This window comes from Catharus ustulatus, chromosome 21 (assembly GCF_009819885.2).
Source record: "Catharus ustulatus isolate bCatUst1 chromosome 21, bCatUst1.pri.v2, whole genome shotgun sequence".
Classification (NCBI taxonomy): Eukaryota; Metazoa; Chordata; class Aves; order Passeriformes; family Turdidae; genus Catharus; species Catharus ustulatus.
The window spans coordinates 8,013,520-8,027,600 of NC_046241.1; the positions used below are offsets into that span (position 1 = coordinate 8,013,520).

Below are 14,081 nucleotides of genomic sequence, written 5' to 3' on the forward strand. Positions count from 1 at the left end.
AGTTACTTTTTGGTGAAATCAAAGCTGCTCAATGCATTCCCATGCTCCTACATCCCTTTGCCTGTAGCTGTGGCAAAGATGCTCAGAGGGGATTTATGGATAAAGCTGCATCCTCTGACCCTTGGGATGCATTCCCAGGGATTCCCTGTGTGCTCAGAACCCAGGTGGTTTGAGAGCATCACTTACCTGTCCTCACTGGGCAAAGTGCTTTAAATTTGCAGCTTAGTTTGCTTGGATTTGCCACAGGATGCTGCTTGTTTTCTTGGCTCCAGGGGTGAGTTTTTGGGATAACAGGCACACTGCACACTCAGGTGCAGCAGAGCAACACTGGGAAGGGGAGCAGGCAGCTCTTGCTCCATCCTCCCTTCAGTTCTCAACTCTGCTGCTGTAAACTGAGAGCAAATTTACTCAGGATTGTAGGCCAGGGGCTGTTTAAATTCATCCCCGAGTTTGTGATCAGGACAAAAGTGAGGACCTGACCTCTTGTGGTCACAGCATTACCATGGCAATTTCCACATGGCAGTTTCCACTGTCCTGCCTGGATCCTGTTCTGCTGTTTGCCACTCACCCCCTGCTTTGCTGTGGGGAAGGTGACAGAAAAGGAAAGGGAAACCTGCAGCATTTGAGGTTCCTTGTCTGGAAAGCATGTGATATTCCCAAGCTGCTTTTGAGGAATGAAAATGAAAGGATGTGGGTTTTCACTGCAGAGTTCATTTTGGTGTGCAGTCCCTAAAGGAGGAGCTGCCTTTACCTGACCCACCTGGTTTGGGGGTGAGGATTTGGAGCCTGGGCACCCCCAGAGTGATGCTGAGGAGGAGGAGGAGGAGGATGGAGCAGCCTGATCCGTGCTGCTGCTCCTGCTCCCCTCCCAGCACAAAGCCCTAACACCAAGAGCTGACTTAAGGAAGGGAGTGGCAGCCCAAATTTAGGATTTCCTGCTGTTTAATACCCAGAGTTGATTTGCTTTCTGATTAAGGAGGAAGAGGTGCTGAGGGGGAAAAAAAAAAAAAAGCAAAGAGGAAGCAGAGGGTTGTGAGTGACTTCCCAAATCTCAGCTGGTGTCAGGGCCAGGCTCTGGGGTTGGTCCTACAAGACATGGGGGGCTCAAACCCCTCTGACCCCAATGGATTTGGTGTGGGTTGTACCCTAGGTGAGCAGCTCTCCTCAGCTGCAGAAAACACAGCTCAGGGACTCTGTTTGTGCCTTGAAATGTGGTTTGTTTTTTGGTTTTTTTTAACTTCCTCTCTCTCACATCTGAGTGCTGAGCCACTGAGCTGCTGAGTAAACCCCCAGGATATGCCAGAAAAGGTTTTCCAGCAGAGCTAGGTCACTGTAGTTTTACTGGCAAAGCCTCTTAGGCATAAATGAAGATTATTCTGGTGAAAGCTTATGCTGGTACACTTTATTCCAGTACAAATGAGCTATCCTGGGAAAAAAAAAAACGCCTCTGCATGCTGGAATTGTTTCTGCCCTGGGACATTTTGTGGTGTAGAAATGTTAAAATCACAGCCCTTGGTGATAGTGCTGGATCAGCAGAAGCTGCTCCAGCTGCTGCAGACGTGCCCTGGCCAGGCAGCAGCACTTGGGTGACAAAATGCCACAGGGCTGGTGGCATTCCTGGTGTCCTGGAGGGTCTGACCTGCCCACCTGGGCTGCATCCAGCTGTGGGTGTTGGCTGCTCCAAGCTGCAGCTTTGTGCTGAATGCCAAGGGGATGGAAAACAGCAAAATAACCAAATTAGCAGTGGAGCTGCCCACGGGTGTTGGGTGCAGATGTTTGTATGAAGATTTTTATTTTTTACCCTTATTGAAAATGATCATATTCTTGTTCTAATTTTTATTATTATGATGAAGAGGGAAAGGTGATTCAGGAGTTGAGGTACTGCCCTGGATTTTGGAACTGCCAGGACTTGGCTCCAGTTTGGTGTGTGACTTCAGTGAAGTGCCATCAGTCTGTGCCCTTCTTGTGCCATCAGTGTCTGGTTTGGGTGGCTGCTGCTGCTAAAAAACCTCTGTGAGGTGGAAATCCATCTGCAGAAACAAAAAAAGTCAGGCTCCCCTGGTGGGTCTGGTGTCCAGGGGATGTCCCTGGTGTGGGAGCACTCTCAGGGCTCCCTGCACCATCCCAGCACATGGATCATGTGGCCCTGCCCTAAATGTCATCTATTCCTTGGGAAAAAAATCCCCATCCGAGCCCTGTGGCTGGCAGGCTCGGAGTTTGGAGGAAGAAAAAGAGCTTCACTGCAAATTCTTCAGCTGCTGACGAGCTCTGGTTTCTGATCTCCCAACTGCCATGGGGCATCTTCGGGGATAGACAGAGGTCGTTGTGCTGAAACAAAGGACACACACAGAAAATAGCTGCACTTGATGGGTGTGACAGAAGGGAAATGCTTTCAGAACTTTTTTTTTTTTTCCCTATTTTTTTTTAAATTTAGAAACAGGCACAGAGTTTATTTTGGTCAAGAGATAGTCACACAGAGCAGCTTTAAATGGCAGAACTCCTCGAGGAGAAGGAACAGTCTCACACTGCTTGAGCTGAAAATGCCTTTGGGGAAATGCCTCCTCTGTTTGCTGCAGTCCAAGTGCTGCTCATCACTCTGGGAATTTATTTGTGCCTATTAAGGATATTTCCTCAGTCTAGGCTTTTTTCTTTTTTAGATTTATCTCTTGTTGTAGCATTTTTTTCTCAGTCAAGGTGCTTTAGGATAATTATGATGGAGAAGAGGGCAGAGTCCTCATATCCCACTCCTGATGCCCATCTCTCAAATTCTGTTTTCCCCAAACCCCAATTCCCTCCAGCAGGGACTGGCAGCATCTGGGCTGAGCTGCCTCAAGTGGACTCTTGACTTTGCTAGGTTTATAAAAACCATATTTGCCTGCTGGATGTAAATGTTTCCCATTGCTGCCGCTCTCCCAGCGGGGTTTTGGAGCAGGGAGTGTTTGGATGAGGAGTGGAAACCTCCCAGTGTCCAAGAAGTTGCTTGGAACTTTTGAGTCCTGCTCTGGTTCAGATTTCCCAGTGTGTGGCCGAGGGGTTTGGGTGTAAACACACCCAAATGTGGCTGTGCCTGCCCAAATCCCTTCCACACAGGATTATCCCTCTTTTTCTGTTTTTGGGGGTGGCATTATGTGGGAGCAGGGTGGCTGTGCCCACCTGGATGTGCAGTGCCCAGGAATTGGCATTTCAGGAGAGGTGCTGGTCCCACACGTGCTTTGCTCTCTGATGTGCTCCAGGAGGTGTGGGCTGGTGGCCAGTGACCCTCCTGTGACCTCTCCTGCCTTGAATATTCCGGATCTTTTCAGAGGAAGGACTGAGCTCTGCTTCCCTTAGCGCAGGTCAGGGGTTCCCTGGAGCTGCTGCATCCTTGGAAGGTTTCTCTCCATCACCCCATGGGTGATTTTGGGAGCTCCTGGATGACCCTGGGGGCTCTCCCAGCCCTTTAGAGACCCCAAAAGCAGAGAGAGCTGGGAAGTGCTGTGCTAAACCCCAGGAGCAGCCCTGGAATTCTCCAGGAATTTCCTGGGGTTCCTGTTGTGCCTCTCTCACGTCACTGAGCCACGGGTGACGTGGTGGCCGGAGCTGGGCTTGTGTCAACATCCTGTGAGAGCCTGGCTGGGACAGGGATGGGGATGGGACAGGGACAGGGATGCATTTGGGGTGCCTTTGGGGTCACAGCTGGGATCCTGGGGGTTCTGGGGGCAGCAGTGGGATGCTGGAGAAGTAACGGGACTCTGGATGCAGTGATGGGATTCTGGGGACATCAGTGGGATTCTGGGGGCAGTGATGGGGTTCTGGATGCAGTGATATGTCTCTGGATGCAGTGATGGGGTTCTGGGGGCAGTGATGGGATTCTGGGAGTAGCAGTGAGATTCTGGGGGAAACTGTGGGATTCTGGGGCTGCACTGGGGTGTTGGGGGCAGCAGTGGGATTCTGGAGACAGTGATGGAACTCTGGATGTAGTGATGGGATTCTGGGGGCAGCAGTGGGATTCTGGTTGTATAAATGAGGCTCTGGATGTAGTGATGGGATTTTGGGTGCAGTGATGTGTCTCTGGATGCAGTAATGAGGCACTGGGTGCAGTAATGGGGTTCTGGGTGCAATGATGGGATTCTGGGTGCAGTGATGGGGTTCTGGATGTAGTGATGGGATTCTGGATACAATAATGAGGTTCTGGGTGCATTGATGGGTCTCTGGATGCAGTGATGGGGTTCTGGGTGCAGTGATGAGGTTCTGAATGCAGTAATGAGGCTCTGGATGCAGTGATGGGGTTCTGGGTGCAGTGATGGGTCTCTGGATGCAGTGATGGGATTCTGGGTGCAGTAATGGGGTTCTGGGTGCAGTGATGGGATGCTGGGTGCAGTGATGGGGTTCTGGGTGCAGTGATGGGATGCTGGGTGCAGTGATGAGGTTCTGGATGCAGTGATGGGATTCTGGGTGCAGTGATGGGGTTCTGGATGTAGTGATGGGATTCTGGATGCAATAATGAGGTTCTGGGTGCATTGATGGGATTTTGGGTGCAGTAATGGGGTTCTGGGTGCAGCAATGAGGTTCTGAATGCAGTGATGGGATTTTGGGTGCAGTGATGGGGTTCTGGGTGCAGTGATGTGTCTCTGGGTGCAGTGATGAGGTTCTGGGTGCAGTGATGTGTCTCTGGGTGCAATGATGGGATTTTGGGTGCAGTAATGGGGTTCTGGATGTAGTGATGAGGTTCTGGATGCAGTAATGAGGTTCTGGGTGCAATGATGTGTCTCTGGATGCAGTGATGAGGTTCTGGGTCCAGTGATGTGTCTCTGGCTGCAGTGATGGGATTTTGGGTGCAGTGATGGGGTTCTGAGTGCAGTAATGGGATGCTGGTTCCACATTACTGCCTTGCTGAACCTTCTCTTTGTCCTGCTTGTGTTTCCCCACCAGGATCAGGGATCTCCAGGGAAGGTTTCTGGGGCTGTGGGCTTGTTTCCCACCGTGTGACATTCATGTGGGTTTTGGGGAGCCCTGCCTGTGCTGCCTCCCCCCATCCCCACTGCCTTCCTGCCACCCCTCCCTGGGGACCAGAGCCAGCCCCTTCCTCGCTGGGGATTGTTTAGCAGTGACAGGATGAGGAGGAAACGTGCCAGGAATGGCTCCATGGCTCCTCTTGGGAGAACTGGAGTTATTTATAAGCCCCCCCTTCCCACCCCCCTGCTCTGCTCCCCTGGGACAGGCACACACAGCAGGAGTGTTCCAGAACAATTCAGCTTGGAGAGGAACCCCAAACCCCTCCAATCCAACCTGTGAGCAGCAGCATTCCCTGTGCATGGACACACACCTCACATGGGTGCTGCTCCCCCTGCTCCCCAAGCACAGCCTGGCCCCAGATAAATCCAAATTATCCTGGATAAATCCAAATTATCCCCTTGTGGAGCACTGTATTTCAATAGTTTAATACTAAGTGCACCAGCCAGGCCATTTTTAGCTGTTTTTTCAGTCCTTTGAACTCTAAAATTCGTCAAGACTACTAAAACATAAATTTAAAAAACCAAAATTTTAAAAAAATATTAAATTAAAAGAAAAAAAAATAAAAACCAAAATAAAAATAAACAATAAACCACTAAACCAATATTTCCTGCAAAGTACCTACAAAACACGTGAACAAAACAAAACCACCAATCAAATAATACATAATTGCTTGAACAGTGGTTTTAAAATATAAAGTAAACAATAAATCAGCTTCTACATTAATTTGTTGTTCAAAAGTCCTTTGTTCCTACACCCTGGCAGAGCTCAGAACTGTGCCAGGGAGGTAGAGAAGGGCACTGATCTCTGGCTTGAGGTGGAAATGCTGATCAGGGGGTGGAAATGCTGTTCAGGAGGTGGAGATGTTCTTGAGGAGGTGGAAATGCTCTTGAGGAGGTGGAAATGCTCTTCAGGTGGTGGAAATGCTGTTCAGGAGCTGGAAATGCTGTTCAGGAGGTGGAAATGCTCTTGAGGAGCTGGGAATGCTGTTCAGGGGCTGGAAATGCTATTGAGAAGGTGGAAATGCTCTTGAGGAGCTGGAAATGCTCTTGAGAAGGTGGAAATGCTCTTGAGGAGCTGGAAATGCTGTTCAGGAGCTGGAAATGCTGTTCAGGAGGTGGAAATACTCTTCAGGTGGTGGAAATGCTCTTGAGGAGCTGGACATGCTGTTCAGGAGGTGGAAATGCTGTTCAGGAGCTGGAAATGCTCTTGAGAGGGTGGAAATGCTCTTGAGGAGCTGGAGATGCTGTTCAGGAGCTGGAAATGCTCTTGAGGAGCTGGAAATGCTGTTCAGGGGATAGAAATGCTGTTCAGGAGCTCGAGATGCTGTTCAGGAGCTGGCAATGCTGTTCAGGAGGTGGAAATGCTGTTCAGGGGATGGAAATGCTCTTCAGGAGTTGGAAATGCTCTTGAGGAGATGGAAATGCTGTTCAGGGGATGGAAATGCTGTTCAGGAGCTGGAGATGCTGTTCAGGAGCTGGAAATGCTGTTCAGGGGATGGAAATGCTGTTCAGGGGATGGAAATGCTCTCCCCATGTACCACAGACCCTCCAGAACGAGGTGCTTTGCAAAGATGGAGCTGCACCAGGAATTTTGTGGAGAACATGACTGACTCAACCCCTTTCCCTCTCCTCCTTCTCTTACAGATTTCTCCAACCAGGTGAATTCCACATCCCTGAACTCCCCCACCAGCCGGGGGCCCATGGCCACGCCGTCCTTGCACCCGTCCATCGGGCCGGGCATCGGCTCCTCGCTGGGCTCTCCTGGCCAGCTGCACTCGCCCATCAGCACCCTGAGCTCGCCCATCAATGGCATGGGACCCCCCTTCTCGGTCATCAGCTCCCCCATGGGGCCTCACTCGATGTCTGTCCCCTCCACGCCCAGCCTGGGGTTCGGCACCAGCAGCCCGCAGGTAAGGGGGGGATGCTGAGAGGAGATGGAGCAGGAGCCAGAGTGAATAAAGGATTTAAAGGAAATAAAATGGGTATTTATTGAAAGGCCTTCAAGCCACACCCTGACAGAATCAGTGCCACAGATGTAGCCTGGATGGCTCCAAGGTGGAAGCAAGGAGTTGGCCACAAGATCTCACACTTTTATAGATTTTAGTCCATTTGCATACAGGAGTCAGCCATCCAATTAATGGTTTCAAATTGTGAAGTTTCATCCTCCTGGCTTCCTGGCTCCTCTCTTCACGTTGTTTATGCTTAGAGCCTGAGATTTGGAGAAATTGTCCTTGAAGTCCACAGTTGAAATTGGATTATTTTGTCTTCATCACTCTGAGCACAAGGAAAAAGCAGAATGGAAATCTCAAACCTAAGGCATCAGGGGCAGTGCTTGGGGGGTCCCTCCTGCTCTTTGGGCAAGGCTGAGCCACAGCTGGGGGGTTCCTCATCCAGGGGAGGCAAAAAGCAGAAGCACAAGGGGGAAACTGAGCTGCTCCTGGATGGGCTGTGAGACCAGCACAGCTGGAACACAGCTGGCCATCGCTTGTTGTCCCCACGATGGGGGTGGAAGGGGGGTTGTGACCACACCTGGGGGAGCCAGAGCAGCCCTAGGATTGTCTGGGGATCTTCTCCTTCCTGGGAAGCAGCACATCCCCTCCAGGGCCAGCCCATGGTCCCCATAGAATTGTTTTGATTGGAAAAACCCTCTAGGATCATCCAAGTCTTTCACAAACCCGTGTCCCCAAGTGCCACACCCAAACACCTTTAACACTTCCAGGCATGGTGATTCCACCACTTCCCTGTACAGCCTGACAACTCTCCATGAAGGAATTACCCCAAATAATTCAGCCACTCTCAGCTGGCACAACTTGAGGCTGCTTCCCTTCATCCTGTCACTGTACAAACCCAAGGGTTCTCTGCCTGCTGCCCCTTTCTCCTCACAGCCTCCCAGCCTTCAGTGGCTGGAGATTATGTAAAAACCCCTCCAAGCAGGGCGAGATAAGCTCTTTTTAAAAATAGCCAGATCGGGGTGCTGGCCAGCCCCTGCCACCTGTTGCTGGCTGCTCGCAGGGGATATGTTTAGTAAAAGGGCAGATTAAGGAATTGGCCACCACCTGCTGAGGGTTTATTTATTCCAGGCCCTCTCTGGGACTCAAGCACCTGCCAGCACCTTTATTTTTAAATATTGACCTGGTTTATTCCCAGAGATAACAGGGCTTTTTACTACGTGGGGCTGTGCTGGCTGCTGTCCCTGGGGACCTGCAGACCTACCCTGTGCTGGTCACAGGGGAGTAAGATTTGCCTCTGGATGAGCTCCCATGCAGGATTCAGGCTGTGACCCCCTGAGATGTGCAGGGACCTGCACCCACTTCCCACGGCAGGACAGCAGAGGGTGGACACGTCGGGGGCTGAGGGAAGAGGAACTGCAACTGTGCCTGGGAAAGGGCAGCCAGGGCGAAATCAGCAGCCCCAGCACCAAAGTGGGAGTGGGAAGGGGGATGTGAGGCCAGCCTGGGGGGAGCCACAAGCCGGGGAGACGGCGGGGAAGGGGGGATTGGAAGGTGCAGGTTGGGAGCGGCGAGCGGGGGAACCGAAACGGAGCAGAGCTCTGGGGCAGAAGGGGAAGTGAGAGTGGTGGGATGGTGCTGGGAGCGAGCTGGCTCCAGCCCTGGTGGCTCCAGCCCTGGTGACACCAGCTCTTGGTGGGTCCAGCCCTGGGGGCTCCAGCCTTTGGTGTCTCCAACCCTGGTGACACCAACCTTGGTGGTTCCAACCCAAGTGACACCAGCTCTTGGTGGCTCCAGCACAGGTGTCTCCAGCTCTGGTGACACCAGCTCTTGGTGGCTCCAGCAATTAGTATTTCCAGCCCTGGTGACTTCAGCAGAGGTGGCTCCAGCCCTAGTGACACCAGCTCTTGGTATCTCCAACCTTGGTGACTCCAACCCTGGTGACACCAGCTCTTGGTGGCTGTAGCCCAAGTGGTTCCAGCTCTTGGTAGCTCCAGCTTTTGGTGTTTCCAGCTCTTGGTGGCTTCAATCCTGGTGGCTCCAGGACAGGTGTCTCCAGCTCTAATGACACCAGTTCTTGGTGGCTCCAACCCTGGTGTCACCAGCTCTTGGTGGCTCCAACCTTGGTGACTCCAGCCTTTGTGGCTCCAGCTCTTGGTGGCTCCAGCACAGGCGTCTGCAGCTCTTGGTGGCTCCACATCTTGGTGGATCCAGCCCTGGTGGCTTCAGCTTTGGTGACACCAGCTCTTGGTGGCTCCAGCTCTTAGTAGTTCCAGCCCTGGTGGCTTCAGCAGAGATGGCTCCAGCCCTGGTGACACCAGCTCTTGGTGGTTCCAACCCTGGTGACTCAGCTCTTGGTAACTCCAGTTTTTGGTGTTTCCAGCTCTTGGTGGCTCCAGTTTTTGGTGTTTCCAGTTTTTAGTGTTTCCAGCTCTTGGTGTTTCCAGTTTTTGGTGTTTCCAGCTCTTGGTGGCTCTAGTTTTTGGTGTTTCCAGTTTTTGATGTTTCCAGCTCTTGGTGGCTCCAGCCCTCGGAGCTCCCGTCCTTTGTTCAGGGCCTTGTCTTAAGTGTTTTTTCCTCGAGGTGACACTTGGGAGGGTTTCAGCCTAATGGCTCCTGCCATCTGTTCCCTGTCTGGCCACATTAGGTCCCTGTCCCTGTCCCTGCAGCGAGCAGAGGCGCCTACCTGGGCTGGCAGAGAGCGGGGGGAGGACGAAGGAGGAGGAAGGAGGAGGAAGAGGAGGAGGAGGAGGGGAGCACAGCACACCCCCTGCCCTGGCCGGCTGAGCTGGGGGGTAATGAGGCGTGAGGCCCCCGTGGCCGGGCAGGGCTGGCACTGATGGAAGGTGGTTTGCATCAGATGGCAGATGCCACTTGCCATCAGGCCACGCCTCGTCACCTCTGGAGAGGCAGCAGAGCAGAAGGGCAGGCGGTGTTGGAGGTCCCCAGGGTGGGAAGGAGCTGCCAGGCTCCCAAAAAACAGGGGGCTCACCCCACCCCTTCTAGTTCTGCCACCTCCCAGCACTGGGAGTTTCCCAGGATCTTGCTGGGTTTGGAAACACAGCCCCAAAATCAGGGCATGGGGCAGGGATCCTGCTGTAGGATCGCAGCATCCATGGGATGGGGATGCTGGTGTTGAGCCAGGAATGAGGGGAATTCTCAGGGCAGGGTCCCAGCCAGGCTGGGGGGCTACAGCAGCTCCAGGATTTAGCATGTTACTTAAACCCTCCTACCCAATATTGGGAAAACAGGGGAAAAAACCAGGATTTTGAGGGGTGTTTGCAGGGCTGTGTGGAGCAGGATTTTCAGCAGGGAAGGAAGGACTTGCCATGCAGTTTGCAGGGCTGTGTGGAGCAGCATTTTCAGACTTGCCATGCAGTTTGCAGGGCTGTGTGGAGCAGCATTTTCAGACTTGCCATGCAGTTTGCAGGGCTGTGTGGAGCAGCATTTTCAGACTTGCCATGCAGTTTGCAGGGCTGTGTGGAGCAGCATTTTCAGACTTGCCATGCAGTTTGCAGGGCTGTGTGGAGCAGCATTTTCAGGCTTGCCATGCAGTTTGCAGGGCTGTGTGGAGCAGCATTTTCAGGCTTGCCATGCAGTGTGCAGCTGCCCCAGGCATGGCTGGCAGCAGCTCGGGATGCCTGGGGGTGGCTGGGCAGAGATCAGACATGGGATTAGGCTGTTGCAGAGCCACGTCTGCCTCTGCACAATGCTCTTTGTAAGGGTGCCTGGGTCACAGGGGAAGGGCTGGGATGTTTTTTGGGATGGGAGGAGGAAGAGAATAAAGCCCTACTCGCCACAAGGGCCAGAATTGGGTCTGGGGTGTGATGAGCTGGAGAGGGACAGGAGGTGCTGGTGTCACTGGGGAAGCAGAGCCCTGTTCCTGCCCTGTCTGGGCTCACTGGCTGAGCTGGAGCCGTGCTGTCCCACAGCAGAAGTGCTGTGTCAAGGCTGCTGTCCCCTGCTCTGTCCCCTCCCTGCACGTGCTCCCCGAGGGCAGGCGCCAGGGTGGCTCTGCTGAGGTTTGGGGAGAGGAACTGATGACTTTCCCCTCCCCATCCCAGGGCTGACTCAGCTCTGAGCAGCTGATTTTCCAGGCTGAGGAGGTTGGTGGGATCCTCCACCCTCCTGGGTGGGTTTTGCTCTGCCCACTGTGCCCCCAGTGCTTTCAGGGTGGGCTCTGTGGGCTGCTGGGGCTGGGGGAAGTGGTGGTGAAGCTGTGCCAGGGATGCAGCCTGACACGAGCCATGGCCACCAGCTGCACCTGGGAATTGGCTCCACTTGCCAGAATGGGCTCTGGGAGGAATTCCTGGGGCAGGTCACCCTGACCTGGCACCCCCTGCTCCCAGGGGAGCACAGAGAATGTGTGGCACTCTAAAGATGCTCCTGCCTGGGGACCTGCTCCTCCCTCCCCTCTCTGCCCTGTCAAACAGCAGCTAAAGCCAGGAGTGCATCCCTGGGTGGCACCAGCTCCCTTTGATGCATCAGCTGGCACAGGCAGGGTGGCAGAGGGAGACAGATCCATCCCATTTCTCCAGGGTGGGTTTCCCTGGCTCTCTCGTGTGGCTGTCAGTCACCTGCCTGCCAAATATTCCCCACCAGCCTGCAGACTTGAAAGGCAGAGCAGCGGCTGTGCTGCTCTAATTGACAGATCACAAGGCCTGGGACTTCCCTGAATTAATTTGTGACAAGTGCAGTTGCTGAGGATCTCTGTTAGAGCAAGGCAGCAGACTGAGGCACAGCCTGTGTATCCATCCTGGGCTTGGAGCTGGCAGGGATGGGGGCTCTGTGACAACCCCTGGCAGGCTGATTGCCTTGGGGACACCCACAGTGCTCCCTGAGCTGGCCAAGTCCAGGTCCCCCATCACCCCCAGACCCTCCTGGACAGGATGAACTTATCCTCTTACAGGATGGGTCCATCCTCCAGCTCTGTGCCTCAGTTTCCCTTGGCACACAGGGGTGTCACAGCCCAGTGGGGGACTCAGCCTGGGAACCTTCACTCCACAGCAGTGCCATGGTGCCAGCACCAGTTCCACCCAAATCTCTGCCTGTGGGGGGCCAAGGGAAGGAAGGAGAGACATTTGGGAGTTGCAGGGACATGTCCCACCCACTCCAGCTCTGGAATCCAGGCCCTGTTGCATCTGGCATGTGTTTATTTGCCATGGAGCTTTCCTTTGGGGAGATAATGCTGAAGGGATGTCTATAAATTACAGAGCTAAACAAGAGTGTCCTGGCCTTCATCATCCATGCAGCCAGCAGCTGTCCCTGGAGCCAGCACTGCAGATCTTCCCTGTGCTGTGAAATGGGGTGGCTGCTGACCCCTGGCTGTGCTGGGCCAGTGCAGGAGGAACTTGCTTTCCAATTACAGTAATTTCACCATTATAAGCTGCACCATTTTGACTAAAATTTTGGTCCGAACCCAAAGTGCGGCTTATAATCAGGTGTGGCTGATATATGGACAAAGAAGGAAAAGTTGCTGTTTTAGTTTGGAGGACAGGTGTCTGCTGAGAAAGGCAGGAACTTCTCTTTGAAATGGAGAATGGAAACCCCCTCCCTCCAAATTATTATCATTTTGAAATCAAGGGGCTCTCAGGCAAAGATATGGGAATTAGGAATAACAGTTCTTTACTAGGGAAATTAAAATAGAAATACAGCACTACAAAGAACAAACCCCAAACCCTGACACAGTCAGAGTACAGCCTGACACCCGTCAGGCAGGGTGTTGGCAGCAGTCCCATCCCATGGTGGGTGCATCCTCCTGCAGTGACAGATGTGGCTCAGTTGGAGCAGTGCTCCTGTACAAGGTGCAGTTTCCCTCCGGAGCTCCAGTGGTGATGTGGAGAAATCCGGTTTTCCTCTGGAGTCCAGTGGAGAAAGGGGCTCCCTTAGTGCCCCAAAACCTCTGTTTTTATCTTGGTAAGAAATGTTGGGCTCTTCCCCCTGGCTGGAGCAACTCCCAATGGGATGCAGTAATTTTATCAGTGCCACAGTGGGACTCAATGGCCATGAGCAGAAAATGACTGGCTGGAGGAAGGATGGGTTGTGAAAAGATAAAGAACAATGCCCTGCCTGGTTTCAATGGATGCCCATTAGCAGAATATCTCCCACAGAGATCAGGATCACTGCCCCACCCTCAACAGATGGTGATAGAACAGATACCTTTGATCACACTCTGTATTGTATTGTGTGGCTTATAATAGTGAAATTACCATAAATCATGGAAAAACAACCTTCTTGGATGGTTGCATGGTGCTGGGGGAACTGGCCGTGTCCTGTCCCTTGTGTCACCCTGCTGCCAGCTCAGAGCCACCCCAGCTCCTGTGCCAGGACAGATGAGTGTGGTGCCTTTGGGCTGAGGGCTCCTGTGCCCAAATCCTCTTGGTTCAGCAGTGCTGGTCCCCACTGGAAGCTTGTCCCCTGCATGTCCCCTGCATGTCCCCATGTCCCCATGTGTGTCCCCAGCCCCAGCTGAGCCCTGTGCTTGTCCCTCCACAGCTCAACTCGCCCATGAACTCCGTCACCAGCACAGAAGACATCAAGCCACCCCTGGGGCTCAATGGAGTCCTCAAAGTGCCAGCACACCCCTCAGGAACGATGGCCTCCTTCACCAAGCACATATGTGCCATCTGCGGGGACAGATCTTCGGGTGAGGCTGGCACCTGCCCCGGCAGGGGCTCAGGGCACTGAGTTTGGGGTCTGGGTGTCCTGGCAGAGCTGGCACTGCTCTCCTTTGAATGCCAGCAGCTCTCCTTTGGGACAGCAGCTGCCTGTCCCTCAGAGCAGGGGATGGAGAGCCGAGCCAGGAGACCCCAGGTCCCTGTTTAGCAGGGGGGTCACATCCTCACCCTGTTGGCAAACAAGGGGTTTGTCCCCATCCTTTGATCTGCACTGATTCTGTCACTCAGTGCCACATGAAAAGATGCTCTTGACGTGGAGTTTCTCCACTTCTGGGTGATAAAGATGTGCTAATTCCCTTTGTTCTCCTGCTTCTCTTAAAGACTCCAGCAGAGCTCTGGTTGCCTGGATTGTGAGCCCTTGGGGACCCCTCCTGTGCTCCAGGCTGGAAGTGGAGGGTGGGGGCACGGTACACAGCAGGCTGGGTCTGCTGTGGGGTTCAGAGAGCTCCCAGGGGTCCAGG

At 53.3% G+C, this 14,081-nt stretch overlaps 1 protein-coding gene across 1 annotated transcript in view; it reads left to right on the forward strand.

The window, feature by feature from the left end:
• Positions 1 to 14,081, forward strand: part of RXRA (retinoid X receptor alpha) — a 106,811-nt gene that overhangs the window by 62,513 nt on the left and 30,217 nt on the right. The window contains exons 2-3 of the mRNA XM_033077867.1: positions 6,639 to 6,904; positions 13,439 to 13,589. Of these exons, the coding sequence (XP_032933758.1) occupies positions 6,639 to 6,904; positions 13,439 to 13,589 (417 nt within the window). The remainder of the gene's footprint in view (positions 1 to 6,638; positions 6,905 to 13,438; positions 13,590 to 14,081) is intronic.